Source organism: Phalaenopsis equestris, unplaced genomic scaffold (genome assembly GCF_001263595.1).
Source record: "Phalaenopsis equestris unplaced genomic scaffold, ASM126359v1 Scaffold000251, whole genome shotgun sequence".
Taxonomy (NCBI): Eukaryota; Viridiplantae; Streptophyta; class Magnoliopsida; order Asparagales; family Orchidaceae; genus Phalaenopsis; species Phalaenopsis equestris.
Window position 1 is genome coordinate 2,544,236 of NW_018164693.1, and position 16,890 is coordinate 2,561,125.

The 16,890-nt window shown below is 34.1% G+C and overlaps 1 protein-coding gene across 3 annotated transcripts in view; it reads left to right on the plus strand.

Annotated features, from left to right (window-relative positions):
- Positions 1–4,976: 4,976 nt before the first annotated feature.
- The window catches only part of LOC110024233 (methyl-CpG-binding domain-containing protein 11-like), a 52,725-nt gene continuing 40,811 nt past the window's right edge, over positions 4,977–16,890 (plus strand). For all 3 annotated transcript variants that reach the window (XM_020724080.1, XM_020724081.1, XM_020724082.1), the window contains exon 1: positions 4,977–5,151. In XM_020724080.1, coding sequence (XP_020579739.1) covers positions 5,077–5,151 — 75 coding nt within the window. In that variant the 5' untranslated portion in view covers positions 4,977–5,076. The remainder of the gene's footprint in view (positions 5,152–16,890) is intronic.

Below are 16,890 nucleotides of genomic sequence, written 5' to 3' on the forward strand. Positions count from 1 at the left end.
TCATTTGACCATACCAAGCTCAATTGGTTTGGATTTGGCCATAAGTCCAAGAAGGTGCATATGACCAAATCTTGTGTTTGGATTAGGTTAGGCATGTCAATTGGCCCAATTAACTATGGTATTTGGTGTAGGAGACCATGAGGAACAACTTTCATGAAGGGTGAAAGTCATTTTGAGGTCAATTGGTTAACCAATTTGGTGGATTTTTGATTTTTGACCCATTTTAAGCATGTTGGGCTAAGTTTGGGTCAAACTTGGGCTAGCCATGGGCTAAGTCCAAATTGATAGTTGTGTTTGGTGTAAAACATCATGATGAACAACTTTCATGAAGGATGAAAATTGTTTTGAAGTTGATTTGATAGTCAATTTGGATAGATTTGGATGGGTTTTGTTTTTAGACTTAAATTAAGCCTTTAAGGGCCAAATTGATGGTTTTGGTCAAAGATGGTCAAATTGACCAAATTGGACCATGGTGTAGTTGGACAAAATGAAATTGGGAATATTTTGGATTTATTGGGAATTTTTGGAATTTTTTGATTTTTGGGTCATGGAGGGGCATTTTGGTAATTTGGCCATTTTTAGAAATTTTTGTCAGTTTTGGAAAATTTGAATGTATTCAAAGTGTTTGGAATGAGTTTTGATTAGTTTTGGGTATTTTGGCAAAATTTGAGAATTTTTGCCAAATTTGGGTCCAAAGGGCAGTAGGTAATTTGGAGGTGCCTAGGGGCAAAAGACCAAGTTAGACATTTCAAATAGGATTGGATAAATATCCATTCTAAATGAACCATGGATCAATGAAATCTCCATTTTGGGTCCCCATGTATTGGTCTTAGCCAGAGTATGGTGAGGGTATGGTGTACCTTAGCTCCAAATCAACACCCAGGGTCAATCTTAAGGTCAAGTAGCCCTATAGGAACTCTCCTTGAGTTCCCTCATAATGATCTTACCTACTAAGTGCTAGAGGTTATGACCAATATGTGAAACTTCAAATTGAGTAAAGAAAAGAGTTTTTGAGTTTCTAATGGTAAGAGTACATTTTCTAGTTTTCTCAGACTAGTCAGTAGGAAAGTCCTATGGCTAGACCTAGGCTACTAAAGAAATTTCTAGACCTCAACCAAAAGTGAGGTCAACATATACATGCTAACCAAATAATATATGAATCTGAGTCCATTTATAGATCCAACAATGAATGAGTAAACTCCCAAAGTCTAAAAAAGTTGTTATATATTGGTTTTGAGTTTAGCCCGAAGTTTCAAAACTTGGTGTTTTTAAAATTTCTAATCCTAATTTTTTGTAAAAAAATAAAACCTGTATCTAGTTTTGAAATTTAATAAGTGATATAAAACCTCCCTTAAATTGGTCGTATGTAAATTAGATAGAATGAAGTTGATAATTAAAAAGAATAATTTTCCTTAGTCCCTCTTGAAGCTAGTAAGAAAATTAAGATTTCATATTACAGTTAGTCCATAATCATGTAAAAATCTCAGTGTTTGAAAATTTCTCTACATGAGTATACTATTATAACATCATTAATTTTATTCTCTTAGAGTAGTGTAGGTTAACCAATTGGTTATACTAGTCTGCTCCCATAGTATTAGATCACAATCCATTTTAACATAAGAAGTAAATTATGTGCGAAAGGTTAATTATCAATTTATGATCAAATTACACATAATTACATAATAAATGCGATACTAATTTGCATAGAATTAAATTCAAGGGAGAAAGAAATTTAAGTTTTACTCATTACAGATGAACACGACAAAGATTTCATTATAAATTCAGTATTAAAAAAGTTAAAACAACCGCATTGATGTTCTTCACTGATGTTACAAGAATTGACAAGAAGATTTCTGAGTTTCCACCCACTTTGAGTATAAATAATTACAAGCACACACACTTGTTCTCACTCATGAGAACTCTCTCACACACTCACACTCTTCTAGGATCTATCCGACGAAGGTGTTGAATGCGGCGAATATTCTCCTCAAACTCCTATCTCTAATCTCTATCATCAAGTTTTATAACACTCTATAATGACCAAATCTCACCAAATGTTTCAGCTGATGCATATTTATCATTCCCTTCACAAAACATCATAATTTGAGTTGTCAAACCGTAATCCCGCATCTCCGGCTGCTCAGGCGCCCGAAACTAGCACCTAGGGGTGTAAACCAGCCAAACACGAGCGAGCCCAGGAATAGCTCGTGTTCTGCTCGTTTATATTTCAAGCTCAAAAAGTGTGTTCATATTTGACTCGTTTGCTTAGCAATCCGAACACAAGCCGTTCACGAACAAAGAATCGTTTTGACAACTCTAATCATTAGCCATAAGATGTTAAGCATTGGGTCAAGATTTAAAACATCATTTTAATTTAATTTAATAATTTTTATTATATTTTATCAATTAATACTTTTAATGAGCCGTTCACAAACAAAGTGTCGTTTTGACAACTCTAATCAGTAGCCATAAGATGTTAAGCATTGGGGCAAGATTTAAAACATCATTTGAATCTAATTTAGTAATTTTTATTCTATTTTCTTAATTAATAATTTTAATTGATTATAAATCTTTGTAGCCTTGTAGTCAATTAATTTTGTTAAAAATACTACTCATCAAATATATATATATATATATATATAATTGATTAGTAGTATTTCGAGTCACAACGAGCCGAACACGAACAAATAAATATTTGTTCATGCTGTTCGTGTTCGACTCGTTAACTTAGCGAACGAGCCAAACACGAGCTTCTTAATGAGCCGAACACGAGCTGTTCTCGAACAACGAGCCAACGAGCCAGAACAACGAGCCATTTTGACAGCCCTACTAGTCTTTGAGCACCTAAGCCCCCAGTACTTTCTTAGGCACTCAGGACTGACTCCTAGGCATCCAAGGTAGGTGCCTAGGCACCTATTTTGCTCAGTTCAACTTGGTTCATTTCATTTTGAGTTTGTTTTATCTCCTCTGCTTCTTAGGTTGCTTGATCACCAATACATTGCATATATAAATGTAAATACCATGAAAAGCATAAAAGTACATAAATAAAAATAACATATAAACAACACGCATATTGATACACTAGTAATCCACTAATAATTTTAGTTGCATTGTGGCATATTTCTCTCTTAGCAGAGAATGTAGAATTATAAAGTAAAGATCAAGCAATGATAAGAGTTAAATATGATGTAATAATAGTCTTTTTTTCATATATTATGCCATTTTATGCATTTTTATGATATATTTTATCTATATATGCAATATACATGTAAAACATATTATTTGGAGGACAATTGCAACTTTTGATTTGGCGCCCCAACCCCCATACATAGCGCCTTGGCACTAGCAAGATAGCACCACTACACTATAGAAGCAACACTTTGACGCCTAAAGGGGATTGTTGGAGTCAAAATTCTGAGAGCAAGATGATTCATTGCCTAAACCAAGCACCTAATGCTGCATCCAACAAAGCCCTAGCCCCCATAAAAGCAACATCACAATGCTCGAACCCTATATTCAGATCCGAGAGACGCGAAAGGTGACGCTAGAGAGCAACGCTCCAACACCTCAATTAAGCATCACAGCGCTACCTAGCAACTCCTCAACACTCGTTATCAACATACCTCGTTTTGGCAGTTCAACAATTGATTGGCCATAAATTATATAAAATAAATACTTAGGAGAATGGGGGGAAGCTTTTGACACTAGTATGTTCTCATTTATTAGCCTAAGTTTTGATTTCTTTATGGTAAGAGTGAATGTGAATGATAAGTAAAGGAGAAGATCAAGTTGGGCCAAGCAAATACTTAGTAGCAATTATTTATTTCCAATTTCTTTTTCAAATCTTATTTTCTTTATAAAACTTGGTTAGATTTTCAATGATCGCATGCTCGTGTTTCCACTCATGCATACTACTTAAATCCTTACTTCTTTGTTTGGTTTTAAAAGTATACGTGAATCCATATTAGATTCTTGTTCATGCGAACGAATTTGTTGATATTTTAATCTTTAATTCATAGTTCACACTTTGGCTTTTTGATTTGTCAAAACATTCTAAAATCTAGGACTATCAGAAAAAGACTAGAAACACATCTTAGCTAAATCATATGCTTTTAGTGGAATATGAATATTACCTTTCATTTCTAGTATTTATGGGGAATGAAGATTTTTAGAGTTTTTATAGAATTAAGAAAACTTAATGATAATATGAAATTTCAATGCTTGCTAATCTTAGAAGATAATAAGAGGTATTAGTCCCCTATTGCCAGTTACAATAGGAGAATCTCGTGAAGGAACTTATCACTGATCAAACCAATTCAGAGAAGAATTGAAAACATTAAAAAATCAATTAACTCATCTTAAATTTTTTCTTAAAATTAAAATTTTTAGATGCATTCTAAAACAAAAATCTAGCTTTCGAATTACACTTATTGTTTGTATTACTAGTGTTTAAACTAATTTGAAATGACTAAACTTTCATGTTTACATTATACAATTACAAAATAAATATGATTTTTATTAATTTTTAAAAATAAAATACATAAAAGTGGTAAAAATATAAATATCAAGCTTTAGGTGATAGATATGTAAATACATAAAATTGTTTTGGTATTTATATAAATTCCCACCCCAAATTTAGCAAACTCGGTTACATAAACGCACGTGTCACCCCACGGCCAAATGAGCCCCATCTTCCCTCGTCAATCCGCCGTTAAATCTAACGGTTCACGTTCAGCCCACAACCACCAAGCCGGCTACCCAAGGCCGACGGTTCATTTTGATCCCGCAAGCCGACAGCCACGAACGCTCCAGCCCGAGCGGTCCGGTCCGTATGAACCGGCTTAATGGATTTTAACACGGACCGGAATATGGGAGCACTTCCCTTCAACGCCGTTTAGTGGGATACGGCGAAAAAATCTATTAGAATTAATTTATAATTTAGAAAAGTCTTAATTAATTATATATTTCCAAATTTATTCCTCATCCGTTCGCACCAAATTCATTCCCATCCGAGAGCGGGAACTGAGGGCAGTGAAGTTCTTGAGGGCAGAGGAAGTGGAGAGAGAGAGAGAGGCGATGGCGAGCGCGGAGAAGGGCGACTCAGAGGTGGTTTCTGTGGAGCTTCCTGCGCCGGAGGGGTGGCGTAAGAAGGTTCGATTTCTTGTTCCTGCTTTGATTGAATCTTGTTTTCATGATTCTTGGTGGAATATTGTGTTTCCTTGCTTCATTTTATCTGTATTTTTTGGCGCTGTGGTTAGGGTTTTGGCAAGCCTTGTGTGTGGGTGTCGGTTGCTGTGCTAGGGTTTCTTGGATTTGCTTGGGGCCTTGTTTGTGGTCGTGGATGGAGTAGTTGAGATGAGGGAGGGGGAGAGTGGTTTAGGGGCTGTAATTTGAAGAAGGTCGGAGGAAATTTTATTATGGGTGTTTGTTTTGCGCTTAATTTTTGGCGATTTGATGTAATTTTTGTAGTGTGGGTTTTGATGATAACTGTTCTTGTTTGTTGTTTTTTCAACGCTAGGTTTTGCTATCGTTTTACTGGAAGTTGAGATGGACGTAGGAAAAAGGTTAAATAAGATTATCTTATTGGTCTTCTTGCCATGGAGACAACTTTTTGACTGATTGATTATTTGGAGGCATGGTTTCATTTGCTTTATTTCAAATCTTATTGAGAAATCTTATATAATAAATGGATGCCGACCGATAATTGGTCTTAAAACCACCTTGAAGCCTGTTATTTAGAATATAATGTATGTTTGGATTTTGATGATTATTATTAAGTAGAATTCATAATTTATGAATCTGATATCAGAGCCCGCCTTACCAGCTTTGAAAATTTTAGTGCTTTTAGGATTGGACTAGGTGATTGGTTCAAATTTCAACAATTACTATAACTTGTTCAACAGTAATATATACAAAGGTATCTACCAAAACACTCTGTCCATCAAGTTGAAAATCTTATAGAACTAACTATAACAACCATAAAACTAAAAAGTTAACGGTCATTATGTAACTTGGTTGTTTAAAACAACAGTCTCTCCCACTTGCTAATAATAGCTACCATAGACTCGATCCTTAAAGTGATCACAACTTGATTACTCGGTTAAATCTAAAAATGAAATTATGGAATGATTTTTCAACTCAATAGGGTGAATAACCATAATGCAATAGTTAGAAACTAAATATTTGGCATTTGGATAACCCTATATTTAAGGAAAACATATGCATAACCATACCGATGTCATTGAAGTAATTACATGCATCCAATAATCTGAGTGAAGGTTCACCATAATAATAATAAAAAAACACATATTTTGGCTCAATCTCAAATGTTTTTTGGTATTCACGTGGTAACTTAAATTTTCTATTAACATGCAGTGAAAAAATTTGCGACTTATATCATAAATATATATACATCATATTAGTTAGTTTAGTTTATAATATTTATTATCAACTACACGTAATTTCAGAGCTACTAATCTTGTGCCACAATTAAACAGATTATTCACAATACATAAAATAATCTAAACAATCTATTTTGTTGTCCTAATTACATTTTGTTTTAGAATCTATTAAGTTTACATTATGATGACCAATGTTTAACTTATAGTCTTATACATAGTTACCATCCACATATAAACTTATAGATCTTCTTACTAGCCAAACTATCAATATTGTTTAGCATGTCATAATTTAATAGAAATTGTAACTTCATAGATTGACATATTAGAATGAAACAAAAGTAATGATATGTGATGCATATACTTGGTCTGTTATTAGTAGATTTGAGAAGTGGATTCCCTTCCCTCTTTAACGTGACCCATCGATCCTCACATCATAAAGTAGAAAAGGATCTATAAATTCCATTTTAGCTAAAGTAATTTTAAGCTATGGAAAACATTCTGTTTGAGTATCGTTCATAGGAGTGAGATGAAGGTATTTTGAGCACATTCTTTGAATAGTAGTCTTATCAATGTGTAGATCATTAAACATAAGCAACAAATAATAGTTTACCATCTCCCACATAACATCAAAGAATTTGATGGGAAAGTCTTCATGAGCTAGAGATCTGTTAAACCCTAGAGTGAAAATTGCCACCTTAATTTCTTTAATGCTGAGTTGGGAATTTAAATCTTTCAACAACAAAGCATCATTGCGAGGATAAAATTTATTAAAGTCTTTTGAGAACATAGAGCAAATACTTTTGTGGAATAGATTTGTGAAATCTATAAAAGCTGTAAAAATGTCATTCTAGTGATGTATAAGCTTCACAAACTTGGCTTGATGAATAAAATTGAACTTTCTTCTTCCATTAACCATCCTATGAAAATATAATGTGTTAATATATTTTTCTAAATTCCAATTGACTTGAAACTTTTGGTGGCAATGGATTTTAATGAGATTCATATTAGTAAGAATGTTATTGTTCAGAACATCAATGTTCTCCTTATCAGAAACATTTGAAGTCTCTTTACTTCATATCACAACCATTTGCCTAAAAGACTTAGCTTTGTGACGATTCTTTTGACCTTTCACAAAAACCAAGTCCACAAATTGGTTATTGACTTTTGAAGGTCCTCTATATTCACCAATAATTTTCAAACTGAAAATTTGCAGTTGAGTTTGGCTATTATAGAATTAGCAACTCTTTCAAAGCAATGATCAGACATGACTTTACCACGATTTTGGGGATGATAATTTGGAAAATAGGCTTCCCTAAAATAAATGAATAGTTTTTTCTTCACTCATGAATGAGGAGATGGTTTTGGTGATGCATCTTTAAAGCCAACCATAATTTTGGTTTCACCAAGATTTAATTAACTTACATAATTTCTTCACTCACAAATGGATTTTTGTTGCACTTAATGTCTTTATAATTATCTCCTTATTTTTTTCATCAGGCCCTTTCAAATTAATTTTTTTTGCTAGTTAAAAATACTAAGGGCTTACGCTTGACTTAGAGGATCAATAATACTATCATTCTTATTTCCATTCTTGTTTGGCTTATAATTTTACCTTTTTTTTGTATTTTTAATGAAGTAAATTGTCGTATGAATTTAAATTTGAATTGTGTAAATTAAATCTCCTTTATTGTTGGAGCTATAGGCGAGCTGATGCATTTTATAAACAACTCGATGCTCATTTATAATTTTTGCTTAAAATCCATTTATTTAAGTAATTACATAGGTTGTAATACAATTTAAAAGGTCATCATACCAATTGAAAAACTCGAACATTGATCTACTTGTTCATTAATATTTGTGAACAAGCCCATGCTGTTTAACAAATAGTTTGCTTAGGATTGAATAAAATACTTATTCAATGATGCTTATTATTACTTATTTGATGATTTATTTTTTTGTTAAATTATTATTTTTTAAATATTCTATGCACTTAAAAAATTATTTATTTTATTAGAATTATGAATTAGATGAAAAGATCAAACCAATGGCTAGATATATAGATTAACACTTTTTCTTACTGTTATTTGAAGGTTGCCAAACAAGTTAAATATAGCTGGTTAATTATGATAATTTTGATTAAAATTTATAATTTTAATTATTCATAGTTTTAATACTAAGTGTTTAAATCATTAACATCAAACATATATTTATTTGGGCTCAATTAATGATTGATTATGGCTCATGCTTGATAATAAAACTTGTAAATAATCTTGACTAATATTATAAAACTTGGATCATGTTATTGCTCGGCTTGAAGGTGTTTAGGAAGCAAGTGATCAAGGTTGATTAAGGTAGCGCTTGGCTTGTTTCAGTTCATTCATCGCTTTATTTATTTCCATACAAATTTCCATTAACGACGGCTTCCTTTTTATGATTGACACCTGCAGTAGGTGATGTAAACATATAATTAATTACTTTAAGATCTGTGTTCATAGGCATCATGATTTTTTCCTACATTTAGCATATTTTTCTTTTTATCCTACTTTCTTTTTTCTTACGTTTAGCATAAACTCTTTAAAATATATTAAAGAGTTTAGTAAGCCCATATCTTTTGCTTTAGTTATGGATGGTCTTAATGGGACATCTACAGGAGGATGTACCTTGGTGTGTGCTTTTTGCTGATGATATCCTTCTTGTGGATAAAACGGGAGAAGAAGCCCAGGAAAAACTTGAATTATGGAGGTCTACATTGGAGTCTAAAGGCCCTTCATTTAAGTAGAACTAAAAAACTGAATACATGGAATGTAATTTTAGTAGTAATAGCTCTAGTGACAGAAGTGTGACTTTGGGTGATCAAATTATTAAAAGGTGTGAACGATTTAGATATCTTGGGTCCGTTGTTCAAAGCGATGGTGTATAGATAGGGATGTTAATAGTGGAATTCAAGTTGATTGGTTGAAGTGGAGGAATGCTTCGGGCCTTTTGTGTGATAGAAAAGTACCGCTAAGACTGAAAGGAAAATTTTATAAGATGGTGGTGAGACCTGCAATGCTCTATGACTCTGAATGTTGGCCTTTAACTGTGGCGGACAAAATTAGAGAAAGTCGTCTTAGATGGTTTGGTCACATTAAACATCGACCATCTGATGATCCGATTAGGAGAGTAGATGTTTTAGATTCGACTTATGTTATGAAAGGCAGAGGTAGACCTAGAAAGACTTGGGCTTATTGTATTAAAAATAATCTTAATTTACTAGAACTAAATAAAAATATGACACTAAATAGGACACAATAGAGAAAAAAGATTCATGTAGCCGACCCCACATAGTGGGATTAAGGTTTTGTTGTTGTCTTTCTTCCATCTGAATGTTACTTGTTTTTCATTTTATTATAACTCTGAATTTGTAGTCGAAGTCATTATAATCTAACTTCCGAAGTTTAGTAATGCTATTAAGGACTGGACATTGTATTAGAAATTTAGAATTGTTGCCTCCAAAAAATGTCTTCATGAATGGGTTATGTTTATCCATGCTAACGAGTTTGCTAAACTTTGAAGTAATGACCTCTTGGAACAAGCCAAACATTAACACCTCTTTTACTTGGGGAGTAGATCTAATTTTTTCATCCTTTTATGGACTGTCGATGCAACTTCCTGAACTTTCCTACATTTGCTTCTGACCAAAGGATCATGAATTTAAGAAGATTTGAATTTCATAAAAACAACTCTTGCTTTATAACGTGACATTGGGGAACACGTCTTCCTTCCAATATCATTTTAATTTATTAAGCATTTCACATCTATTTCCTATATATAAAACATTAAGGAAACAAAAGGTTTGCGGTGAGTTTTTATCCTCATCCACTTAACAATCCTACATTTTTTATCCATGAATCAAGAAGGACAAGAACTTCTTGCCCCATCTTTCTTACATCCATAACAAAAGATGTCATTTCTACTGTTCTTAGCCACATGACTAGGACGCAAATAATTTTAACAGTTACTGTTTAAAAGAAAAAAAATGTAACTGTTAATCTAATTGGGATATTCTTTTACCAAAAGGAAGCAAAGTAAAGGAAGTACTATGGAACTTCTTATCGGGACAAATTGTTACCAAAAGGAAGTAGAGTAAAAGAACTATGAAACTTCCTGATTGATTAAACCACCATAGAAAGAGAAATTTCCCTCACGCCTTTCTTACCCTCATAACTAGCGTTAGGCCTCGTTTGAGAGGACTTCTTCACTCCATTGCAGTGTGGCGGAAGCGGAGGCAACCGTCAGCGAGTGTTTGGATGAGCACTCTCTCAATGTTTCGTCCACTGTAACACCGAATCTGGGGAAATTTTGGACGCAAAGATGCCATGAATTTTTACTCGACGTTCTGCATTTAATAACGTGAAATATTGAAATTATTCTTAAACGTGATAATTAAGTGTTATAAAACACATATATTTTTTTATTCAAACAATCATTTTATCTTAACAAATCAGAATGTTATAATAGAGCTTCTTCGGCTAGAGCATTTAAACGGTCTTTTCCGTAAGTCAAAGCGCCCTCAAACAAGATCGTAATCCTCTAGCTACGCACTAAAGTAGCAGTGGCAATCTCTGTTTCTCCACAAATTGAGTTAGAGCTTCACCCTTATAAGTTTATAAATTACTAAATGTTGGAAATGTTAGTGTAGAAATGAGATCTTGATAGTTGTGCATAGAGAGTTGAAGAAAATTGAGGTGAAGAAGGTTAGCGATAAGGTGGTTGTTGTAATGTTAACTGCCGATACTGACTTGTAAATGTGGTAGATGTTTATTTTCCTTGAAATTGGATTAAAATATCATATAAATACTTAATTTTATGAAGATTTTTGTTAAGTAGTATGTGTGTTTAAGGAAGGAATAATATTATTTGGGCGACTTAATCAAGTACAATGATTTTAATGGGGGTTTATGAGAAGGTTCATAGTGGGTATGAAATAGAAGGGAAAATTGCAATTTAGGAATCTTTACTTTATTTCATAGAAGCACATGAACTCGCTTTTACTATTAGTACAATATAATGCGATCAATTTGTAGAATATGTTTAAGTATTCTTGATCTATTATATGAAAAATTTGAGATATATTTGAGGTTTTAATTTTTAGATTTAAGGTTAGAAGGTAAATATGCGGAAGTTCTTTAATTGTTTTGTGCATAAATGTTTAGAAGTAAATTTTATAAAGTGGCACAAGTTGAAATTGATATATAAATTTGAATTTTATGCTGTAAAAGGTTATTGATATCCTTGTTATGCAATTAAATAGAGTGCTAGAATGAATGTGCGATAAAATTGTGTCACTTCTCATTTTGGTTGTTCTTGATTAAGAACAAGATATAATAGGAACGGACAACCCAATTATATACATTTTTCTCCAACGTCCATCATGAATTATAATAATTAGGATTGAAAGAGTAGAAAATCAATATGATTAGATTGTACACTTTTATAATCCAATATATATCTCATAATATTCATGGATTGCATAGCTTTTAGTGAAATCAATAATTATAACATAACAAAACTTTTATTTGATATCATCTATATTCTTCTTCTATAATACATCCAAACTTCGAGTTATGTGATAAAACTAGTCACTTGACTATTGCCTTCTTTTCATTGCCTGAAATAACACCAACATAATATCTAATGAGCTATAAGTTTAATGGGATAAACAATTATAATATAAGTTTCAACATACAAGAATGAAACTAATATAAATGCTACCTTTATATATTAACAAGATTTTCACTAATCATTGACTTGGCTAGCTTAGTGTTGTAAATTTAAATTAAAATATATTTTGATAAGTATGTAAGTAAAACATAATTATAATTAACAAACATAAATGTCTACGAAAAAGTTAAGTATATTTTGAAGTGTCAAAACATTTACTACCACATGCCAGTTCATTGATTTGTTTGATTTAATTTTATTTTATTTCTTATTCAAATTAATCAGAATCTTAGAAGTGCCATATGTTGTTTGTATAGACTTTGACGCATACCTTTTTTTTATCATCATCTAAGTTATCGCTCATAATATCCACTGATAAGGTTTGGGCATAATCTAACATGACAATTATTAATGGCATCACTATTTAAAATTAGATTGTATTATACCAACTTTCTAATACTGAGAATTTGGATCTCATTTTAGCTGTTGTTGAGACTCACCTTGGCGGAACTTTTTCTCTCTATATGTGTTTTATTAACATTTGTCAAACTATTTTAGATGACATGATATGTCAGAAACTTTTTGTTTTAAACATGATAATCATAAATTGAGAGCTACTTGTGGGCCAGTTTGACGTGATCATTGTTCATTTTGGCGCCTCTCTATCATGTGCCCAACTTTTGCATTGGTGCTCAATCGGTCACTCTTTTTCGAGTGTGTGACCTTATGGGCATTTTTTGTTGAGCGTTCATCTTCTTATTGTTTATCTCTCGATCATAGAGTTTTTAGGTCTCTCCTTTTTATCTCACCTTTGGTGATTTTCTTTTTCACTTCTTTGTTGCTATGATCATTCTTTTCTTTCGTCTTTGGTTGTGCTTTGCCTAATATTCTATTTTCAACTTGAATTCGTCTTCTTTGCCTTTGAGTCTTCACCAAGCTCCCCTCTTTCCTCTTATTTTGCCCTAGTGTGATGCTTGAGTTAACCCAAACCATAATAAGAATGACAATATTATTGCTAAAATTCAGAGTTACAACAAAAACTCTTAAAACTAAAACAAAATGACATAAAATACAAGTGACACCCTAGGGCAATATGGTGGGTTGCAGCAAGTTGGCTGGCTATGGGACGGTGCGACAACACACAACAGGTGGTAGGACAAAAGATTGGTTGGTCGGTTGAGTGGATGTGCGACAATCAACAGTAGAGGGTGGGAGGGGATTTTGGCAGCAAGTAGGCAAAGTTCTACGTGACTGTGGATGGTTGTAGGAGGGGCAAGTGGGAACGACAATTGGTTGCAGTCGGAGAAGTGGAGTTGGCGGATGGTTGTAGGAGGGACTAATAATGACAGGAGGGGTGGGGGGTTTGTTTGGCAGCTCGGTGGAGGTAGGTAGATCCGTAGGAAAACAACCATAGGATTATTTTCGGTGATCTACAACAAGGGAATGCTAGTGAGGGAAGGTTGTGGAGCATGAGAAAGTCAAGGATAATCACCATTTTGGAGCGAGATATAGGCAGATCACAACTCATCCTTGGACACAACCCTAAGGTGGAAAACTGGTGACGCAGGTGATCGTCTTGACAGAAAAAACTAACCCTAAACAAAGAAAATCTTTATTATAATATATAACTAGGAGGGGGACCTTTGGCAACAACCCTAACCCAAGCCTAGGGTCGATCACATGCTGAAACAAGCCGTGGGTCGATCACATGCGGATCCGACTGGTTCAAAACCCCCCCGGCCCCTCCCCGTCCCTCCCCTCCCGATGAGACCGACATCAGTTTATTGAGGTTGGAAGAGCTTCAATCTCATTTGTCAAAGCATCTGTCAGCACGTTGAAAGTAGTGTAGTTAATGTGATTTTATGGTGTTGAGAGACCTTGATTGCGGTCCGAGAAGCACCTGTATCCCAGTAGCTACTTCACTGTCCCTGAAGCCTTGAGGGGTTTTCCTCTACTTGTGTGTTTACTTTACCGAGCTGAACCGGGATTTGGTGTGAAGTGCATTCCGCCTAACTCTCCAAAAATGACCCAAGATTGGTTCAACTCGGTCTGAGGTTACAGTTGTTTGAATCTATCTTAATGGTAGCATCCATGGTGGTAAGATATCTATCATGATGTCCTAAAATACTCTTTCATGACTGTCCTGTGTTTGGAATCTGCATCTGTGTTCTATCATCATATATCGTCACCAAGCTTGATCACATCGACATTTCTCTACACCAAAATTTCTCTGCTGGTACGGGCGCCTATGTTCTTGGACTCGTTAGAAGGTTGAAGGACGATTCACTTACTATCTATGGTGACAGAGTAGATGTTCCTTAACTCATCGTGCTTAGTTTTTTGGTTGAATTGCCAAGGTCTTCTCAATAAAGTGTGGTAGGCTTATATGGGCACCATATTGCACCACACTTGATCATGCAGCTAGGGCTGTAATCGAGCTGGTCGAGCCGCGTATATCATTTTTTCAGACTTGGCTTGATATAACTGTTAGTTGTTCATGCACTACTTTTGCTTGTGTCGAGCTTTAATATATTATTCAAGTTTGACTTGTTTAACTTTTTCAATGTTTGAACTTGATTTGTATTTGAATTTTTAATAATAAGTGAATGAGTATTAAACGACCTAAATAATTCAAACAAGTATCTAAATTTTCATCTAAAAAATTCAACAAATAATTTTATCGATCTAATTGCGCATTCTAATCTACCAATTATAAACTGTGTAAAAACGAACTCTCCAAAAACAACCCAAGATTGGCTCAACCCGATTTGAGGCTATAGTAGTTCCAATCTCTTTGAATGTGGCATACATGGCGATAAGATATCTATCGCGATGTCCTAAAATACTCTTTTGTGAATGTCTTGTGTTTGGAATCAACATCTTTGTCCTATCATTCTCTATCGTCACCAAGATTGTTCTCTCCGACGTATCTCTACATCGACGTTTCTCTGCTGGTAAGGGCACATATGATCTTGGACTCATTAGAAGCTTGAAGGATGATGCACTTACTATCCTTGGTAAAGGAGTAGATGTTCCTTAACCCATCGTGCTTAGTCTTATGGTCGAATTGCCACAGTCTCCCCAATAAAGTGTGCAGACATATATGGGCACCATATCGCACCACAAATGATCCTGCACTAGGGCTGTAATCGAGCTGAGTCAAGCCGGGTATATCATTGTTCGGACTTGGCCTGATATAATTATAAGTTGTTCACGTACGGTTTTTGTTTGTGTCGAGCTTTAATATATTATTCAAGCTTGACTTGTTTAACTTTTTCAATGTTTGAACTTGATTTGTACTTGAAATTTTTTATAATAAGTGAAGAAGTATTTAAACAAGCTAAATAATTCAAACAATAAATAATTTTGCAGATTTTATTGGACATTCTAATTTATTGATTATAAACTCTGTAAAAATGAAAGCCAACTCGTTAACCATGATCATATGGGACGTATGCTTTCATATTATAGCATGATCATACTTTTATGTTTGCACTCAACTCTCACATTTAGGCTTTGTTTGACGCAGCTGCAGCTGTGCTGTCCCAGGAAATTGCTACGGGGAAGTTGACTGTCTATTTGTTGCAGCTGTGTGAGAACAGTTGTGGGACAGCTGTTTCTGAAAAAATGATCATTCTGTCATTGTTTCTAAAACCAACTTCTATGAATTCCAAATTTGCATAAAGCCAATTTACATAGATTTTAGATTTGCATAAAGTCGACCAACATAAATTTTAAATTTTTTTTCACAAATATAAGGTTACTAAAGGATTTCAACATGCCTTTACATTCTTATTATCCAGTTCTTCATAAAAATTTGCATACCTAACACCTAAATTTTATGTTAACAAAAGAAATCATCAATACAGGTTATGTATTTACATATACATAAGAAAAGAAAATTGTCTAGTTTGTATGTAAATCTTTCAGACACTCTTAACCGAATATATGCATGTATCACACTTCATCAATCTTCATTGAAACAGGCTCAAAATCCCATCTTAACTGATGCCTATTGAAAGCAGATGGCTAATTAAAGGAAGGAAGCCCAATATCATATGTATACATATAGTTTTATGAGCAATATCGGCATACCTCTGATGCTTTTTTCTAGCCAAAATAATCCTGTCTTCTCCTTTTTTCTATTCCATAAGAAAAACAATAATTCCACAAAAATAACATTAAAAAAAAAAACGTAGATTTTTCTTGGCTTTCACGCACAACCCTATCTAAGCTTCCTTGTTTGTTCCTTTTTTTTAATTAAACGAAATTGGAAGAAGACAAGTAAGGATTTCCACCAATAAATTGGCATTCATCAATCCTGATATTAAAGCACAAAAACCTGTGCCTTGCCTTAAAAGCTTCGATATCAAAGAAATGCAACGAACAGTTGGGGTAGAGCAAGCCTCATAGCCCCAAAGAAATGCATAAACCAATCGAGACAACAACAACCCGAAATCGAAGGGGCATTTATACCCGAAAAGGGGAGCCACATACCATAAAACCTACCAGCGGTGAGGAGAAGACGATAAGGATCGGGGGAGTGGCGACCAGAGAAGGCAACATGGCTCAGGGAAGTGGCGGCATGAGGGAGTGGGGATCAACAAAATTGCGAGATTCGGGAGTTGAGCATATTCAGGAAAGGGGAAGCTTCTCTTGCGTTTAGGATTGAGTTGAGGGCACGAGCGTAAAAAGAATATAACGCGATGAAAACGAAGGTGGGCCACAATTTACCGACCGTGTTCCTCGTTCAGTTTGAATAGCGGCCTGCCGCAGAGGAGACTGC